At 40.8% G+C, this 19,889-nt stretch overlaps 1 protein-coding gene across 2 annotated transcripts in view; it reads left to right on the top strand.

Annotated features, from left to right (window-relative positions):
* CCDC178 (coiled-coil domain containing 178) overlaps positions 1 to 19,500 on the top strand; it is a 126,654-nt gene extending 107,154 nt beyond the window's left edge. For both annotated transcript variants that reach the window (XM_061599441.1, XM_061599357.1), the window contains exon 3: positions 18,710 to 19,500. In XM_061599441.1, coding sequence (XP_061455425.1) covers positions 18,710 to 18,781 — 72 coding nt within the window. In that variant the 3' untranslated portion in view covers positions 18,782 to 19,500. The remainder of the gene's footprint in view (positions 1 to 18,709) is intronic.
* Positions 19,501 to 19,889: the final 389 nt, after the last annotated feature.

The following is a 19,889-nucleotide window of genomic DNA, read 5'->3' as shown; positions in this document are numbered from 1 at the left end:
AAATCACTTGGGAGATAATATTTAATGAAATCTCACCTGAAGTATATGGGTTAAAAAAGCTCCTGCCAGCCCCTTTCACCTGACACAGATTGCAGTCTCCAAAATTGTGGGGAAACTAGTGTGGTCCTAATATTTAAGAGAGAGAAAACAAACCAGTTTAGTGCTTAATCCATAGTAATTTGCAGATAGTTATGTCCAGGCAAGTATAGATGTCTGAATAACACTAAAATAGCGGTGCTTAGAACTGACTGTGAAATCTGTGCATCCCATTTTTTTTTATCACAGGGAACTATTTGACCTCATCAGGTATATGACCGTACCATATTCCCTCCTTTGAAAAAAGAATCCAAAGTTTACTAATTGAGATACAGCTAGTGAGTCAGGCTTCTTCCCTTTTCCTTAAAGAAAATTGAAAGCATTGTGGTTACTTTTCATATTCAAGAAAGCCATAGGAATGTCATTATGATACCTCTTCAACAGGGTGCATTATTATAACATTAACTTGTGCTTTCAACTATAGGATATTGCTGTATGCCTATTAACACAGTGATTCCCAAACAGTATACTAAAAGGTCCACCAGTGGGATGTGTCAGTGGTTGCTGGTACCCAAGCACCAGCAAAAGTGAATGATTACAATATGTGATTTGGGGGATTGTGTTTATAGAATTACTTCTCTAATCTCTGAGGCTGGGAAATGGCAAGTGAATTGCCATTAGGAAGTGTGGATGAGAGGCAATGGGAGCAATTGAAGGGGGTCACATCAATATTGGAGGTGAGGCCATATTAGTATGGACAAATGGTACACTCCAACTGAGAAGAGAATGAAGTGGGGCTCAAAGTGAATATTCAATTCCTGGGCCTCTCAAACTCTTTAAAAGGTTCTTTGTAGATCATGGGTGTGTTCTTTTTAGTAGAAGCTATGTAAGTATATCATAACTGATCTGCGTGATCTATATCTCATCAGTGCATATCAGAGGGGCCCAGTGCATATGAACTTAACAAGAAAGTCAGTAGTAGACTACCCAAATAAAGTATTTTGTTTTTAAGATGTTTTAGAGTGCTTTTAGTGTTTTTGTTTGCTGCCCTGGGATCCTTCTGGGAAGATGGGGAGGACAGAAATTTAATAAATTAAAAAATAGTAAATAAATAATAAAATGTTCTGAGCTAGGGCCATAAGAATCAATCTAGTTCCAGCCACAGTGTGAGGGAGCTATCCAAATATACTTCGGAGAGAGCTTAAAACATGCTGGGAAAGGCGATCCTGATAAAGAAATGGGAAATTTAGGGCCAGACTGCTACCTTGGGAGGCTGCCATTAGAAGTGGAGAATGGTGGTGGTGGTGGAGTTATCAGCTCTTTTCTTGGTGTCATTTTTCTGATCCAAACCACTTTTTCCATCCCTTGGGGGAGATTATTTATGTATTTATTAAACTTGTGTCTCTTCCTCCCTAAGTAGTCCAGGGCAGCAAATACTTTAGTAATAAAATGATACAATCAAAAATATAATAAAACATTTAAAAATCTAAAAACATGTTAAATAATCACACACTCTCACAGGTAATAATTTCAAAGTTGCCAGAAACAGTATCCTTCAGCCATCAAATGCCTGGGTAAATGTTTTTAAATTTCTTCCATACGTTAAAAAAAGAGGCAGGCAGACACCCCTCACCAGGAAGAGCATTCTACAAATGGGAAACCACCACCAAGAAGGATATGTCCAGGTCAACATGAACTAGGCAGCAACCAGCACTGGCACCATCAACAGGGCTTCCCCTGCCAATTGTAGGGCCCAAAATGATTGATATTGGGGGAGGCACTCTTTTAGATTCTTGGGTCCCAAGCTGTTTAGGGCTTTGTATACTAGTACTAACAGATTGAATTGGGCCCAGTAGCTCACTGGCAGCCAATGCCGCTGTTTCAAGATTGGTGGTCCCATCGTGCTGTCTCACTTGTCAATCTGCCATTCTGCAGTAGGTGCAGCCTCCAGACAGTCTGCAACGCAGCCCCATGTAGAGTACTTTATGGTTGTATAGGTGGTAGATCAGCAGAGTATGAACAACTGAGGTGAGGCTATCCTAGATAGCTTTGGAGGGAATGGACTTGGTGAGGAATGGGTTAAGGACCCCATACCAATCAAAGTCACAACCTCCCCAGCTTTTCATTCATTTCTTTAAAAATTTGAATGTAATGACACACATCTGCATGTCTAGTTTGGTCCCTAAAACAAACCAGTAAGGATGAAGAAGGCAGAACAGTAGTTTTCAATATTTTAATGATATCCCACCTGTAAGAAAATGAATGCAACTGCTTGGCAGCGTTTCAACCAATCCATCGTATACTTTGGATTTCTCAGAAAATTACGATTCCACTTCCTCTCCCTGGAATGAAGTCATTAGCAAAAAGGTGTGATTCAGTTGGACCCAATAAATAAATAATCTCCCTGATGGCACACATGACTAGACCTGTCATAGCATTACAGACCTCGTTCAGAAATGTCTCTGTCCCAAACATCTGTATCTGGTGACATGTTTTTCAGCTTCATCTTAAGTAGACGTTACACTCTTTAGCTTCCTACGTACATGAAACACAGTTGACAAGAATGAACCTCCAATCTTGAATCTAGTCAATCCAGTAAACTGTCTTCTTCCACAGGTGAAGAGATGTTTTCCCCTCATCATAGTTCTACTGGGCAGGTTCCCATTTTGTTCATGGGGATATTTTTTTAAAACACATAACATGGAAGGGTTTGTGCATGTGCCTCTCACAACACGGGCTTTTTACAGAATCTGAGAGCAACACAACATATTAGCTCAGCAACATTTCTGCTCCTTGACAGTGTAATCCAAGCCCACCTCACACCTGACTGGAGGGGTCTGGAGTGCCTGGATTGGTCCCTCTACCCAGATCTCCCAGCTCCCATGCTGGAAGGTGGCCAAAACCCTTGCAGGATCCCTGTCAGCAGGTGTAACAGCCCAAAACAGGCATTCTGAGAACTGGGGTTGAGCCAGCCTGGGATCCGATCTGGTCTTGATCTCTTGGTTTTACTCCTCACCTTCCACCCAGGCCACCATGAGCAACAGGGCTGTGGATGAAACAGTGGCCCAGTTGGTCCATAAAGCCCCACTGGCAGGGGGGAAAGGTTAGGATTGCAGCCTTGGACTGTCATAGAGAGTTGGGGAGTTTAGGGTTAAATTGTTTTTTTTAAAGCCTAAAATGTTTGACCTTTTGTTGCACCCCAAAGCCCCAGTGGTCCTTCCCTCCTGCCATCCTGAATCAGGGTTATTTATTTATTTATAAAAATATCTTTATACCACTGTTTCATTAAAAATATCAAAGCTATTTACATGTTCAAAACAACAAACATAGAATAAAAAACATTAAAAATACAATAAAAACAAAGGTCGATTGTTGAGAAAAAAGCATGTTCTTAATTGCCTGCATGGCAGAACAGAAAGTTTTTCAGCAGGCACTTAAAAGTTAAAACAGAAGGCGCCTGCAGAGCATTCCAGAGAACTAGGCCGATGACACAGAAGGCTCAATTTCATGTCAATATTGAATTAGCCTTGTCAACTTGGGGGAAGACCAAAGCCACTCCTGCAGATGATCTCAGTGATCGAGCTGGGATATAAGGGTTCAGGCAGTTCCTAAGATACCCTGGACCTAAGTTGTTCAGGTCTTTGTAAATTAATATAAGGACCTTGAACCTTGCTCAGTAGCAGATGTTTTAAAAGTAGTGTCATGTTGTCAACCATCAGCATTCTGACTGGTGCATTTTGTACCAACTGGAGCTTCTGAACCAGGGCCAAGGGCAGCCCTACACAGAGCACATTGCAGTAATCCAGCCTCAAGGTTACCAATCCATGGACTACAAAGATCAGCCTTCCCTGTCCAGGAACAGCAAGGGTTTAACCATGATTTCACCCCAGCAGTTGATGCAATTTAGGTCACTGTGTCAATTTCACAGGGAAAGAACTATAAATGCATAGCCAGGTTCTGCGCTAGAGGTCTTCAGCTGAAGTTAGCTTGTGAAACTTCATGAAGTCTGTGCTGTTCATATGCCAGGTAGGTAGAAAAGAAGACTGCTGATTCCAGACTCAATTAGTGCTACAGCACATAACAGAATCTACCTGCCTTTTCTAGTAATCTCTCTCTCTCTCTCTCTCTCTCTCTCTCTCACACACACACACACACACACACACACACACTCATTAGTATATGCATAGTGCAGCAGTGGAGGGGGTGGATATAGTGCTGGATAGGTTACAGCAGCCCTGCAATGTAGCCTAGTGTGGCTGTACAGATATTGGGGTGGGGGCTGAGAGGGAGTTGTGTATGACAACTCTGAAGTGTAGTCCAGTGTTGTTCAGTCTCTTGGTTTTGTGTTTTTTATTTTTTGAAAAAAACTTTTAAATTGACTGTAACAGCAGCATTTATTTCTTTAATTTATTAAATTTATATCCCACCATTCCTCCCAGAAGGAGCCCAGGGCGGCAATGAGTGGAGGGATCATTGCTTTCCCACTCATGGGAGAAAAATAGAGGCTTCTTGTGTTTGGGTTGATGCTGGTGGTATAAATCCTTAAATGGGTTTATAAATGACAAACGCTCAAACACCTTTTGTTTGAAGTGTGTGTGGCTGTTTGACCTGTGCTCATAATATTGCTGTAGTTATTTTGAGATTTGATGCGACTCTTTGTTTTTAACACTTTAATCTTGAATTTAGCTCTTGGTTGTTTAATCTTAAATCTCTTTCACTCACTCACTCACTCACTCTCTGAAATTAGTCCTGTGTTGAAGCCCCCATCTGAAATTAGTGCTGTGTTGGCCACTACCTCCCACTTTTGTGAAAGCCTTTGCTGTATAGGGAAGAGGCATTTTCCTCTTCATCTTTTGCAGAGAACAGAAGGTCTTCATCAAACATTTGCAGAGGCATCAAACGTTTGCAGTTATTGTAATACCATATTACACTAATGAGGTGGCCAAGTGGTTTTTCTGTTTGTGACCAGTAGTGCAGTAGCAAATTAAAAAGTGCAGGGTCTCTTCATGATAGTCACAGCCATGCTCCCCTTCTTTTTTTGCTGCTGGGTTGAAAATAAGATCCTTTTTAATGCCTTCTCCTATAACAATAGACATCCCCAGCTCGGTACTGACTGACAAGGTTTCAGATAAGGATCTCTCCCAGCCCTAATTGGAGATGCTGGGTATTGAATGTGGGGACTTTTGCATGCAAAGCGTGTTCTGTGCCACTAAGCCATGGCCCTCTTGTGAAAGTAAAGGCATTCTTGATGGTAATGTAACATTTAAAATACACTGCTGAACTATTTCTGTTACTGCTGGTGCTAACTTGCACAGAATCCCATCTCTTACCTCCCGGACTAAACAGCAGGGAAATTCACTAATAGGCAAAAAACCTTGTGGTTTAAGAATGTACCTATAGCCCACAGCTATTTCTATCAAACTTTAAAAAGCAGGGAGATTGGGCAGCTATGTGAATGCACCGGGGGAGCAGGAGACCTGAACTTCTCTCTGAGATATTGTAGTGCCCTACAAATTGGTCAAAATGCAAACACCATTTGGGTTGGTCTTTCACAGTCCAATCCACTTCCTGTGTAGCTTGGAAGAATTTGGTAACATGGTGTTACCAAATGGTGTTTGCATTTTGACCAATTTGTAGGGCACTACAATATCTCAGATTGTTCAGGTCTCCTGCTCCCCTGGTGCATTCACTATAGCTGCCCAATTTCCCTGCTTTTTAAAGTTTGATAGAAATAGCTGTGGGCTATAGGTACATTCTTAAACCACAAGGTTTTTTGCCTATTAGTGAATATTTTAATAAATCACATTGCTTAATGTACCGCAGTGGAGGCTACTCCTTTAGGGTGAATGGGGCATTGCCCTACCAACCTCAGTCTGCTTTCAATAAGCCCCCATCTACCTGCCTTCTTACTTACAACAAATCCAGGGGGTAGAACTATCTATCACTTTCTCCTTATTCTCAGCATTGCCCTCGTAGAACTCAGCAGAGAGGAGAATGGGGACAAAACTAGAACTAGTTGGTTCTGCCTGTCATTGGTTCCAGTTTCACCTACTGTTGGTCTCCCTGCCTTCTGCCCTACCAATCTCAACGGGCACTATCCAGCACTGATAGAGCTGGTGTTGTTTGATCCAAGGGGATTATCAACATCCTACAGTATCTCACTCATCCTTGCCTATAGCTTTTTAGCCAAGCTACTGTAGAGTCCTACTGCTCTATATGCAGTAGATGGTGGCAGCAAACATTTCTTTTGTGGGTTTAATCTTAGCAAGAAAGGTGGGGCACTTAGATGCCCAGCCAAATTGGTCTTCCTAGTGACTCTCCAGGAGGTGCCAGGGTACAGAGAAGAATAAGAACTCTCTTAAGGACTACAGGTATGTCACATACACTAGATAAATATCAGAGAATTTGTTCAAGCAATGCACATTTTCTGTTTACATTGCCTACAGATTCTCTGTGTTGTTTCCTAATTGTGTGTCATATTGTTTCACTGATCCTTGTTTCAGTATTTGTAATTCAAAATTATGTGCTAACTCTGCCCTGAAGTGGGTAGAAGCCAATAATAAGTTAGCATGCCACCATTCTGAGGTTAAAATAGTTTGTCCTTGAGGGAAGCACTGTTACTGCCACAGACATACTCTAGTTGTAGTCTCCTAATCCAGTGCCAAAGAACATCTAGATTTAGTGCCCTCTGTGCCCTTGGAAAATGGGACCAGTGCTTTCCTGTCTTTTGAACAGCCCTTTCATTTATGGTTTCCTGCTTACTTGTCAAGTGATCATCAATTTAACTGCATATTTTTCTCTACAGTTCTTACACAGGTAGATTATAGCGGTCCTATAGGTGGGTGATCTGCAAAGCACGTCCTCTTTTATTTCGCTCTGTGGGTTCAAGTATTTTTGCATGTACTGACTATATTCAGTTGCATCTTTTTCACCTGCTATTTTTTTTAGGTTAGGTGAAACTGACTTGAGGGAGGGGCATAGAGGGGGAGAAGGGGGAGGGGAGGGGATTGGGTGGACAGGCACTGGGCAGAGGGAAAGCCCCTTTCTTTTCCAAAAGAAAAACATTGTGAACAGTATCATTCTCTTTCAGGGTTTCACCACCTTTTTATTCTCCAGTAGGCACATGTAGCCTCCCACCCATATTTAAACCAAAGCTGTCCCTGGCCACATCCACACCAGGCCTTTATTTCACTTTAGAGAGTCATGGCTTCCCTCAAAGAATCCTGGGAAGTATAGTTTGTGAAGGGTGCTGAGACTTGCTAGGAGAGGCCCTGTTTCCCTCCCAGAACTACAGCCCCCAGAAGAGGAGCTGACTGGCCACTGGAGCCAGAAAAAAAATTCCAACTGTTCCATTAAAGTTTCATTAAAATCAATAAAACTCATTAAATTATATGAAGTTTGAATTGGAAGAGCCAGCCAAAACAGTGCTGTTGATTTGGCTGGGTACCTTTAGTGTCTTAGGTGGTGATCTGCAAAGAGGGCAAAAGTTTGTTCAAAGCTTGCTACCTTTTAAAATGTCACCACCTACCTAATATTCTCCCTAAGACTTTGCAACTACTGTTTTACCATGGCACCTTGGATACTATATTGTAGAACATGTCCACTTTTGCCTAATGGTCTTTTCTTCCATGTCTTGGCTTCAACCATGTGATCTGCCTTGAGAGGGAACCTACTGCAGTGTTGCTTCATTCCCAATTCTTCAGCATGCCTGGCAGCTTTCTTGGCATTGCTGCTCCCTGGCAAGGTAGACATAGCCTGGCCTCAGCAGTCAGACGTTATTTGCCTAGACTGCAGCAATGCTAACTTCACACTCCAGTTCCTGTATCCCTCTATTTATAGTCTGAATTTTACTCTTTCATTCCTCAGGTTACCCACATCCACCATTACTAGCATCACCCAGGTTAATGCCAACCCATCATGTCAGAGACCTAATCTTTCAGTCATTCTGGTTCAAAGGAGTTTCAGATGTATCATATATGCAAAGCACTTCTTAGAGCTTCTTAAATAGGAATCTGGATTGCCCCCAACAGATTATAACAAGTTTTGTTCCTTGAAATTATTTTATGTACACATATTACACTATCCCATATCCCATTAATATCGCATGCAAGTAAAGTAATGCTCAGGATTCTACAACAAAGGCTCTTACCATGTATGCAGCGAGAAGTGCCAGATGTCCAAGCTGGATTTAGAAAGGGAAGAGGTACCAGAGACCATATTGCAAACATATGTTGGATAATGGGATGGACCAAGGAATTTCAGAAGAGAATCACCCTGTGCTGTATAGATTACAGGAAAGCCTTTGATTGTGTAGATCATGAAAAACTATGGAATGCTTTAAGAGAAATGGGAGTGCCACAGCATCTGATTGTCCTGATGCGCAACCTATACTCTGGACAAGAGGCTACTGTAAGGACGGAATATGGAGAAACCGATTGGTTCCTCGTCGGAAAGGGTGTGAGACGGGTGTGTATTATCAACCTGTTTGTTTGATCTATACACAGAACATATCATACGGAAAGCGGGATTGGACCAAGATGAAGGAGGTGTGAAAACTGGAGGAAGAAATATCAATAAATTAAGATATGCAGGCAATACCATACTACTTGCAGATGCCAGTAATGATTTGAAATGAATGCTGATGGAAGTTAAAGAGGAAAGCACAAAAGCAGGACTCCAGCTGAATGTCAAGAAGACTAAAGATTTATGTAACTCTAAAGTTGACAATGAGGACATTGAACATGTCAAGGATTATAAATACCTTGGCACAGTCATTAACCAAAATGGAGACAATAGTCAAGAAATCAGAAGAAGGCAACTGGGGAGGGCAACTATGAGATAACTAGAAAAGGTCCTCAAATGCAAAGATGTATCACTGAACACCAAAGTCAGGATCATTCAGACCATGGTATTCCCGATCTCTGTGTATGGATGTGAAAGTTGGACAGTGAAAAAGGCAGATAAGAGAAAAATCAACTCTTTTGAAATGTGGTGCTGGAGGAGAGCTTTGCGCGTACCATGGACTGCAAAAAAGACAAATAATTGGGTGTTAAACCAGAACTGTCACTAGAAGCTAAAATGAAGAAACTGAGGTTTTCATACTTTGGACACATAATGAGAAGACAGGATTCACTAGAAAAGACAATAATGCTGGGAAAAACAGAAGGGAGTAGAAAAAGAGGAAGGCCAAATAAGAGATGAATTGATTCCATAAAGGAAGCCACAGACCTGAACTTACAAGATCTGAACAGGGTGGTTCATGACAGATGCTATTAGAGGTCGCTGATTCATAGGGTCGCCATAAGTCATAATCAACTTGAAGGCACATAACAACAAATGAGTATCCATGTTCCTTTGGATCTCTGTGAAGACAAGTGTCTTGAAAAAGCAGAGTTCTTACCAAGATGAACTTAGGTGTTGGTATGATACCAAAGCTTTTTAAAAAGTTCAATGCCAGCATTTCAGTTTGGTTATGATACATGGTGGTAATCAATGGAGACCCAAACAGTAAAATTAACAAAATATAGCTAGACTTTGGCCTGGTTCAGGCCAAGATTTCAGTCCTATAAACCATGTCTCACTCCATACCAGAATATCATAATAGAACCTGCTTCAAATCTCAACAATTTCCCCGTTTGGACATCCTAGGAAACTATGATTTAATAATCCAGGAAAGCCAGTTGCACAAGGGGAGGAGAGAGACAAGGAGTGAAGAGGGAACTCAGAGACACTCTTAATCTGAAAAACCACAATTACAGCTGAACTGAGCCGTAAGGGGGGTTTTCCCAGGAGTATCAGAATTGGAATATGTACATGACATGTTGGAGAGGTCTCAACCATGTTGACAAAGTTACATTCAAATAGATGAGACCTCAGGGCATAGCATATCCAATATCATTTATTTTTGGGTGACCAGACTAGAAACCATTTTTAGATCACAGCCCAGAAAAATTGTCATTAATATTGTTCTATTAATGTTGAGATCTTACTGATGGGCTAGGTCACCTCCGCATGGAACTATAATTTAAAATAGATACTATTCAGTATTGGCCATGTAAAACATTTTGTTGAAAAATAGTTTTGTAAGTTATCAGCAGGCATTTCAAATCTCTCTGTTTACTATGTGTAAAACATCAGGAAAACACCATTTGACAGCTTGCAGTGCAAAACTTTTAACATACTTTAGGTCGGCTTTAGCCCATCCTCTTATAACATACATCATGCTGTATCACAGTTTTAAAGACACAAGAAGCCATTTTTGGCAGCTCCCCTGCTTTTGTTACTTCCTGAATTATTTATGGCGGTTGAACTCATCTCCAGTAAAATATCCTGCTTTTTCATCGATTATAAACATAGCTACTGAACTCTTAACTACGACTGCAAGGTAGATTATCTTTTTTAAAAAAGACATTGGTTTTTAAATGGAGACATTTAATTTAATTATCTTTTCTCAGAAGTGTACAAAGTAGTGAGAAACCTCATGTGAATAACACATTCATAAGACAATGCAGATATGCATTTTTTGCCACAAACTCACTAATTTTAACTATAATCACTAACAATGTTTTTGTTTTACAGACTAGTATGATTTGGCAAAAGAATAAAATTGCTTTTAAAGTACAAAAATAATTATGAACCACTTGAAACGTAATGTCTGTGTTTTATTTCTCATCAGAATTCATTAGTGTGTAACATCAATAATTTAGCCCATCATTTGCCAACACTGACTTGGCTCAGTAGTTCAATCATGTAACCCTGTAAACTCACTTTCCATTAAAATGAATGTTGCTGACAAAGGATAACTAAAGAGATACTTCATTTATTAGCTAAAGAGATACTTCATTTATCAACATTTTTAAATTAGGAGTTTGGGACCACAGACACTTAGCTGGATAAAATATTTGAAGGGATCTTTACTGTACAACTCAAAATGTATGTGGAATCATTTCATGTTATTCAAAATGACAAATGTCTTTTTATTTGTGTAACATGATTCATAGCAGACTCTTCCAGAGGTAGGCAGAGCCACTTGCAAACAATGATATGACCTACCAGGATTATAGGTTGGCTTTCTTGAGCAAAACAATGACAGCACTTTATCTTGATGGAATTGGGACTTATATCCCTACCACCGTTTTGCTGTGGAGGAATCCATGCAGAAATCAACCCACACATGACAAACTTGTCCTGTGAGTGACCACCCATGAGCCTAGCTGGATAGCCAGCCTGTGATAGGATGATCCATATTTCAGATGCTGACTGTCTGGGCACATAATGACATATTCTGCCAGCTGGCTTAGCATATGCAAAAAAATTGACTTCAACCCGCACTCTACCATGTGGTTGAGTAAATCAGTGTTTAAGCAAACATTTCTCATACAAAAAGGCTAAATGCAAAGCAATTATCTTTCTGTTTTTAAACAGTAGTTGGAAGCATTAATTTGTAAATTAATTTATCATGAGGAAGGGCTTCCATAATAGCCTTTTTTTGTCTACTCCAAATCTAATCTTTATGATTTTTAGATTCCTCATCTAGTGGGTCAATATATCAGAGCTGTCAAGGGGAACATTTACACAGTGAACCAAGCTATGAGAGAGGTATGGCCGTGACATTTTAGATTAGCACTGCATACAGATTGCATTCTTCTAATACCATATATTGACACTGGACAAGGCAATGAGGCAACAGCTGGGTCATGCAAATGTCACTGGGCTCTATGTAATTCATGTGTCTTGGTGGGAGGGTCTATGATGAGGCACAGAGGATGCAAGCTGGTTGGGCAGTAGGGCCACTGGATTGGGAAGTAGGGCTAGGTTGACACGGTAGTCAACGGACTGGGCAGTAGGGCCACATCCACACCACACATTTATTCCACATTAAACGGTCATGGCTTCCTCCAAAGAATCCTGGGAAATGTAGTTTGTGAAGGGTGCTGAGAGTTGTTAGGAGACTGTTATTACTATCACAAAGCTCCAGTTCCCTGAATTCTCTGGGAAAAGGGGCTGACTGTTAAACAACTCTGGCCATTAGAGCTCTGTCAAGGGAATAGGACACTCACCCTAACAACACGCAGCACCCTTCACAAACTACACTTCCCAGGATTCTTTGGGGGAAGCCATGGCTGTTTAATGTAGAATAAATGTTTAGTGTGAATGTGGCCATAGAGGAAGTGCAGCAATTTATAATGTGATAAGGCTGTGTGGCTGGCTCATCCCAGTTCCTCTGTCTTTTGGGAAGGAGGAGCTCTGACTTATATGTTCTGATGCCCATAAATCTTCTGAGCAGGCCTTATTATATTGCCCTTCTAAATATATCTGGCTATATATTTGGCCCTCAGCATCCTAAGGGGATGCCCACTTTATCCCAATATATACTAACTAATATCTAAAACTTCATTTCTGCAGCTGTTTAACAAATTACTAGTGGCCTCATACCCATTATTGCTTGCGAATGCTAAGAAATAAAAAATTCAGTGCAATTTTGAAATCATTGGCTAAAATCAGTGCAGTTTTGATAAGTTCAGTCTACTATCTTAATTAAAAATGGTTTCCAGTTGTATCCAAACATAGACCAGAACCTGCTCCTTCATCTCAGGAATCATAACGCAAAATTTCGTTACGATATCTTCAGAGGTATCCAAATGCGTAGCAAGCAGACAACTTTCCAAAATGTATAGTAGACGTTTAACTCTTCAATAAAAGTAGAAATGACGTTTTAGCTGTACCAATGATTCTGAACAACAACTTGTTCTTGTTTTCCAACTTACTGTATTTAAGCAGAAGAAAGAGCTAAACTTTCTTCTAACAGTGCAGAGCGGGCTGATCTATGGCCTCCAGATATCGTCGGATTCAAATTCCCATCAACCCCAGCCAGCATAGCAATGGTCAGGGATGATAGCAACATCTGGAGGGCCACAGAGCAATCCTTGGCCTAGCCTATATCTTTCTGTTTAGCAATGTCCTTCATATACATACAGTGATATTAATGCAAGTCATCACTGACTAATGCATTTTAGAAATTATTTTAAGTACTGCCATGTAATCCTTCCCCATATATTTCTGAAATATCTGTTTCACACATAGCATTAAGCCACAAATTAAATGATAATTTAATGGTTTGTATCTCTTTGTACAAACCATGAGCAAAAGCCAAGGTTTGCTCATGGTTTGGGGAAACAAACCACAACCACACATATAACACACACTCAGCCTCTGGTTTGTTTCCTCCTGGTTCATCAAAGATGAGTGGTAGAGGAGTGATTCATTCATGTTAAACTATAGTTTGTTTTTATCTATGATTTAATGTTACATACAAACTAGACCAAACTGGCCTACATAACCAGAAGACTACTAGTCATTAGGGCTGTATACAATCTCCAGGATCAGAGGCACCGTGCCTATAAATACCAGTTGCTGGGGAACAATGGGGAGAGAGCAATTGCCCTCTTGTCTTGCTTGTGGGCTTCCCAAAGCCATATGTGGGAAACAAGATGCTGGACTTGTTAGGCCAGGGTCACCAACCTGGCACCTGTAGGTGCCATAGCCCCTATGATGGCCTTCACTGGCACCCAGCTAGGGACCCCAAACTCTGAGCTTTTATTTTTAAAAAGTATCTAGCCCTCCTACAAAGGAAGTTATGAATCAAAATGTGCAGGCACCATTCTATGAAATTTCTGTGAAATGAGCCAGCCAGACTGCTCCTGCCCGTAAGTGTTTTTAGCCAATGAGTGAAGTCAGAGCTGTGATTTATAAGTGAGTTGTTTGGACACCAGGCAATAGGAATCCCTACAAAGGGTCCTAAACAGCTGCTGCTTTCCCCTCCCCTTTAGAGCACTCTTCCTGCTTCTGTCTTATTTTCGAGTAGTCCTTAGACTCTCCGTAGCCTGCCCTTCCTTTCTCCCTAGCAACTAGGATGCATATTTCCTGTGCTGGGTTCTTCTGAGATCAGGTACTTGTTACTAGTTATGTTCTGCAGATGCTACTACACAATAAGTATGGGTGGATGTTAAAGAATCCCCAACCCCCAAATGGCAAATGTGAAAACTGTCCCAATAGGCATAGGCTTGTCCCCTGCTGTGCAGGAGCTGATGTTCAGGAACTCATGAAGAATTCATTGTATAGTTATCTTAGAGTACAATGATATACATGTATATTCAGAAGTAAGTCTCTTTGTGTTTAACCCAGTTATCTATGAGTAAGACCAGGTACCAGATGGCAGGCTAGGCTTTGGTTTAGGACTGGCAAAGGGGGAAACAGGATTCTTGTCCCTTTAATAACTGTATCTCCACAATGAGGACTAGCAGGGCATGGCTGACTTCTATGGTAAGCATGGGGGGGGAGGAGAGAGAGACACAGAAGCAGTAATGACTGTAGTGTCTCTACGTTTGTGTTATGCCACGTCCCATGGCAGCCATGTTGTGTTATGCCATGCTCCACATGGCAGCCATTTTGTGCTATGCTAATCCCCCCTCCGGTAGCAGCCATTTTGTATCTGGCACCCTTAGCACTCTCTTAAAATCCAAAACATGCCCCCTGCTCCAAAAGGTTGGCGACCCCTGAGTTAGGCCTTTGGTCTGATCCAGCAGATCAGATTTATGTTTGTAAAAATGCTGTAACATTCAGGTTGTAAACATTCAATTGACTTCCAAACAAATGTGATTAGGAGTACATCTTGTCACTGGAATCTGCTTGCCTGGTGGTGGAGGAGGGGTAGGAGCTGCTATACTAGCTTCTACCTAGGAGGCAGAGGGGCAAGGCAGCAGGGAAGTTAGAGCAATGTGGATGCAGCACACCTGCCACTTTTGCTTATCACTGGTGATTCCATTGTCTTCAAACAAGGAATAGTGACCAGTGTGGTGGGACGGTGCCATACTACTGTCTTCCCAACACTGATGTCACTGCTGCTTACCAGGACAATACAGGGCCAGAACAGTGGCGAGGTTGGAGTGCCACATTGTCTCTGTTGGTGCACTCACCCAGCCCCAACCTCAGCCTTGCCCTATTCCTGCATTGTCCCGGTAAGTGGCAGCAGATCAGTACCATGCCAACTGCTCCTGCAAACAGGCTTGGCAGCTGGCTGTGAACAAGCTCCTAGCAAGTAATTTAATAAGGCAGATTGTTCCAGCCAGGATATGGAGGAGAAGTGATAGCAGGGAAGTTGTGAAGGTCTTTGCAAGCCCTAGTAAAACTCACCTCATTGTGTAAAGGTATATTTTCCAGCACTCTAACATAGCCCTCAGAAAGATTTTTTTCTCTGTTACACACAGATTGAGCCTCTCTTGACCATTGCTCATTTGGATGTATGCCTATACATAGTAGTAAACTTGCTACTTTGCTATTACAGCAGCTTATTTCTCTCTTCCTAATTGGGCATCTAAATGTTCTTGATATGTGTAATGCTCTTCTTACATTTCTGCCATCCATAACTATTGGTTGTGAAAACACTGAGCAGCAGCAAAGTATAACTCTGTTTCCTAACTCTTTGATGTTCGACACTGCTTTATTTAACACTGCTCTCAGTTCCATCCTATCAATCACTTGATTTTCTTTTTCATATAATTTATATTCAGGACTATAGCCTGCTTTCCCTGCAAGGTAGGACTGCCTCATTTATAGATGGAGCTTCCAAAACAATGAAAGCAAAAATCAGTGATTTTCTCATAAACAACAGAAACTTCTATATCCCTGTAACCACCTCAAGTGGTCTCTATGTGTATTTTAGGCTGCAATCCTAGACACACCTGATAAGGGAATAAGCCCCAGAGGTCACAGTGGGACATATTTCCAAGTAAACATGCATACAATTGCCCTCTGGATTGTTATCACAGGAAAGGTATACACTGAATAAAACAGTCCTTTTACCTACTTAAGTAAAAATAGGTGTGGTGAAGTAATGTTCCAGTTGGAATAGTGCTGCTACTGGCCACACCCAAGCTAGAGAGCCCTGATTCGATGTAGCCCACATTTCCTACCAAAACACTGTCAAGAGATTTCAGATATCACAATTTGCTTTTAAGTATATGCAAATAGATCATTTTGTGATTTGTCCTAGTAATGAACCAAGCATGTGTGAAGTTTTTACTTAGAATTCTAAGTGCATTTTCCGTACTTTTAATAACTGAAACAAGTTAAATTTCCATTAGAGACATTAGGAGGCCAGACGTTTGTTCCACATTGGCTTATCATAAATCCTACAAGCATCCAAAAGTCAGAATGGGACTCTTTTCTGAGACATCAGGGCTGGTTCATACATAAATACTCATAATCTGATGACTGCAACACCAAGCAACTAAATGCATTTGTGAGCTGTCACAGCTCTAACACCAGAGATAGGACTTCGGTATCTCCTCAAACACAACGCAGTTGGCTTGGCCTGCATAGACACCATACATTTAAAGTACATTATTTCCCCCCCAAGAATCTTGGGAACTGTAGTTTACCTTTCACAGAGCCAAAATTATGTGCTTTAAATGTATGGTGTGTACGCAGCCTTGGTTCACACATTCAGCTTCCAGTAAACAAGTGATGAGAAATCAAACAAGGTGCATGCTTGTGTGAATCAGCCCTAAGAGTTAAGAGCAATTGGTTTAGACATGTAAAATCAAATTAAAATCAGAATCATACCTTGTGGGTGCTGTGTATCATAACATACAAGAAGAAAGATAATGCACCCTGTGGTCAATCCTGGGCATAGTGTATGGCTCAGGAGAAGTAAATCTCCCTGACAGGTGGTCCAATTTACTCTTGTAGCTAACAATGGAACACAGTTTGCTACAGCTTTTCAAGTTGTCTAATACTTAACACTGAGAAGGAATTAACAGTTTACCATGTACTGTCTCCCAAATGAAGAAAGGTGCCACCTGTCATTGTCAAAACATGGATATGGAACTTTCTTGAGACTAACCTACTGCACCTGACAAAAGTTACAGGGGGCAGGAAGGCATCCCTACTCTCCAGGTGAGCCTCAGGCGGTATGCCTGGTCATGCCCCTTCAGGGGTAGGGTTTGGCTCACCCAAGGTTGACATATGAGATTAGCTTCCTGCACTTATCATTTCCCCTGCAGATGTTATTAATAAAATGAGACCCTACTTCAACACAACTTATATGTCTCATCTCTTTATTCCTAGGTCCAGTGGCAATAAGTTTCTGGCAGCCAGGCAATACATCCCTCTCAAAATTGAAATGGCTTTCAGCAGAAAGGAAGGCTTGCTGCTACAGCCAGAACACCCCCAAGGAAGTTGGGAGTTTCCTAGGTTCAGCAGGGTGCCCCTCAGATAGCGTTCTCCATGGAGACATTTTTTAGATAGCTGCAGCAGCCAGAGGCTGGACTGATCCAGTAAAACAGGGTGTTTCTGTGCTTCAGTGCAGCTGCTCTGGCAGTAGCCAGCATGGTCCAGAAACTTCTGTACCCAAGAGGGGAAACTATTGGATCTCTCTATGTGCCATATTCATGGAAGTTGTCGAGCTCAGGCAGGACTAATCGTCCAGTTAGACATAGAGGCTTTTTCATCTTAATATGCAAATTATATATAATCTATGCAGAGTTCTTTTTTTTTTAAGGGTCTCTCCCACATACCACATTATAAGTTCCTGAGTCCAGTTCATCTATCTAGTCAACCTCTTTAGCTTGTCAAAATCAGCCATTTTGAAATCAAATACCTTAGTTGCAACCCTTGTTCCAACATCCCATTCAATTAAATCCGTCTGGACTAACTCATGATCGCTTGGTCCAAGGTTATTCCCAACAGCCATTTTATCTATCATATCCTCACTACTTTACCAGCACCAAATCCAACACAGCATTTCCTTTTTCCTCAGAAGATTGATTCACTCTTCATGCATGCAGAGAATGATGACCTTCTTAACTGGAATCTCTGTAATAGCCAGTTCACCTTGATGCAGACATGATATGCACCACACAAATCTCCTTGGTTGAGAAAAAGATAAAATGTAATTGAAAAATACCCTTTGGAGTGGAGAAAATGCAGGCCTGGGGGATAGGCTGCCAGACCATGGGCCAGATCTGATCATCTTCATATAACAACATTCTTCTGCTCTGCATGTGTGTGTGTGTGTACACAGAGAGAGAGAGTCTAGTGTCTATTTCCTACATTAGTCTCTTCTTGTATGTGTCTTTTCCATTTAAAGGTAGAAACACCACTAAAGTGTAAAAAAGTATGATTTCAGTGTGATTTTTCACTTCCACTGGCATGATCCCTGAGCAGAAGGAAACAGAAGTGTATAGAACATAATAAAAGCAAAGATCTGCTGTTAGAATAAATTCTGTAAACTATTTCTGCCTAGGCTGACATTTTCTAGTGCCACTGCTGACTTGGCTTGCAAGCCTTGGTGATGTCATGGTAAAAACATCATCAGTCTACATTGAAAAATCAGGACTTAGGCCCTCAGTAAAGCAGTCACATGATAGCTGCCTGCCAAACCTCAGTCCAGTTTCAGGGGTGGATGAATGAGCTCTGAGTTTAGGAATAAATGTTTATCTTCTTGATGGATTTTAATCATACAGAAGATTAATAGTTTTCACTGTTTATTTTTATTAATATTTATTTTTATTATTTTTATTATCAGTTCCATGTGTTTGAGTTTATGATAATGCTTTGATTTCTTAATTAAGTGTGCTGTTATTGGTTTTTGTTGTTTCTCTGTTCCAAACAGGGGGCGTTGTCAAACACAGTCCAACATACAGGCACCTTCTTGAAGTCTTTGACAGATGGCTCGTCTACTTAGAAGACAATACAAACATCTAGTGTGCCTTGGATGCTGAAATATAAGACAAGAAAAGTCACACAGTTCAGATAACAGTGTAATTGGACATTCACCTGTTTGCCATTTCACACTTCCATGGACGAAAAACTCACTCACCTCCCAGCATGCCTTGCCATTCTTTTACTTACAGCAAATCCATAACAATGAAACAGGTGACTTTCATGCTGCTGTCAGGAACGATCTAATTTCAGCTCTGGGTGACTGATTGCAATTGGCTTTGCCTCATCTGATAATTAATCTATGTCACCATTAATTGGAAGAGAGAATAATTACTGGCGGTGTTGACAGTGACTGTACGCTTCCCCAGATTTCCCCATTGTGTTGGCCCGAATAAAGGCTTTGCAATTCAGTACTTAAAGTTTATGTAAACTGTAACAATATCTATGCCCATGTGACACTTTCGGCTCTCTGTCTAATGTACTTTTGTTTTTGTGTTTACCAATCTTTTTTAGCTCACTGAGAGCTGTCTCCCTCAATCACTCCTCAATGTTCTATCTTAATTTTGTGGAAGTTTAAAGTTTTCAATGAGCTGGAGATGAATGATTAATGAATAAATTTAAATGCTTCATTTTGTTCATGGATCATTAGTCAAGTCCTTTGTGGTAAGGACCTGAGAAAGGAGTGGAAATTATTGAGACATTAGCCTGAAGCAAGTTTGAGGTAAATATTATGCAAAAAAAAAGGGGGGGGAGAAGAAGAAGAGGAAGAAGCATAGTGAATGTGAGTGAACAATTTTTGGCCTAGCAAAGAATCTCAAGAAATTTATTAGCTTCTTTGAGTCCATTTTTATAGAAATAATCAATTGAAAGGCACAGTCTATAGAAGGAAAACATATTTAGTTACTGTAAACCACCCAAAGAGCTTCGGTATAATATAATATAATAAATAAATAAATTATCTTCTGAAAATTGGTTTTAGCAATAATTTATCTATTCTGGAGTTATATAAGAACAGTATTTTTCAGGATGACCAGCAACAGTGAAGCAAAGAAAGGCAATAAACAGAACATTATTGATGTATTAATTGGTAAAGAGACAGATTATGAACATTTCATATCACTGTGGTGTAT

Source organism: Rhineura floridana, chromosome 1 (assembly GCF_030035675.1).
Source record: "Rhineura floridana isolate rRhiFlo1 chromosome 1, rRhiFlo1.hap2, whole genome shotgun sequence".
Classification (NCBI taxonomy): Eukaryota; Metazoa; Chordata; class Lepidosauria; order Squamata; family Rhineuridae; genus Rhineura; species Rhineura floridana.
Note: the sequence above shows the minus strand (reverse complement) of the source record. Positions and strands in the feature narration are given on the sequence as shown.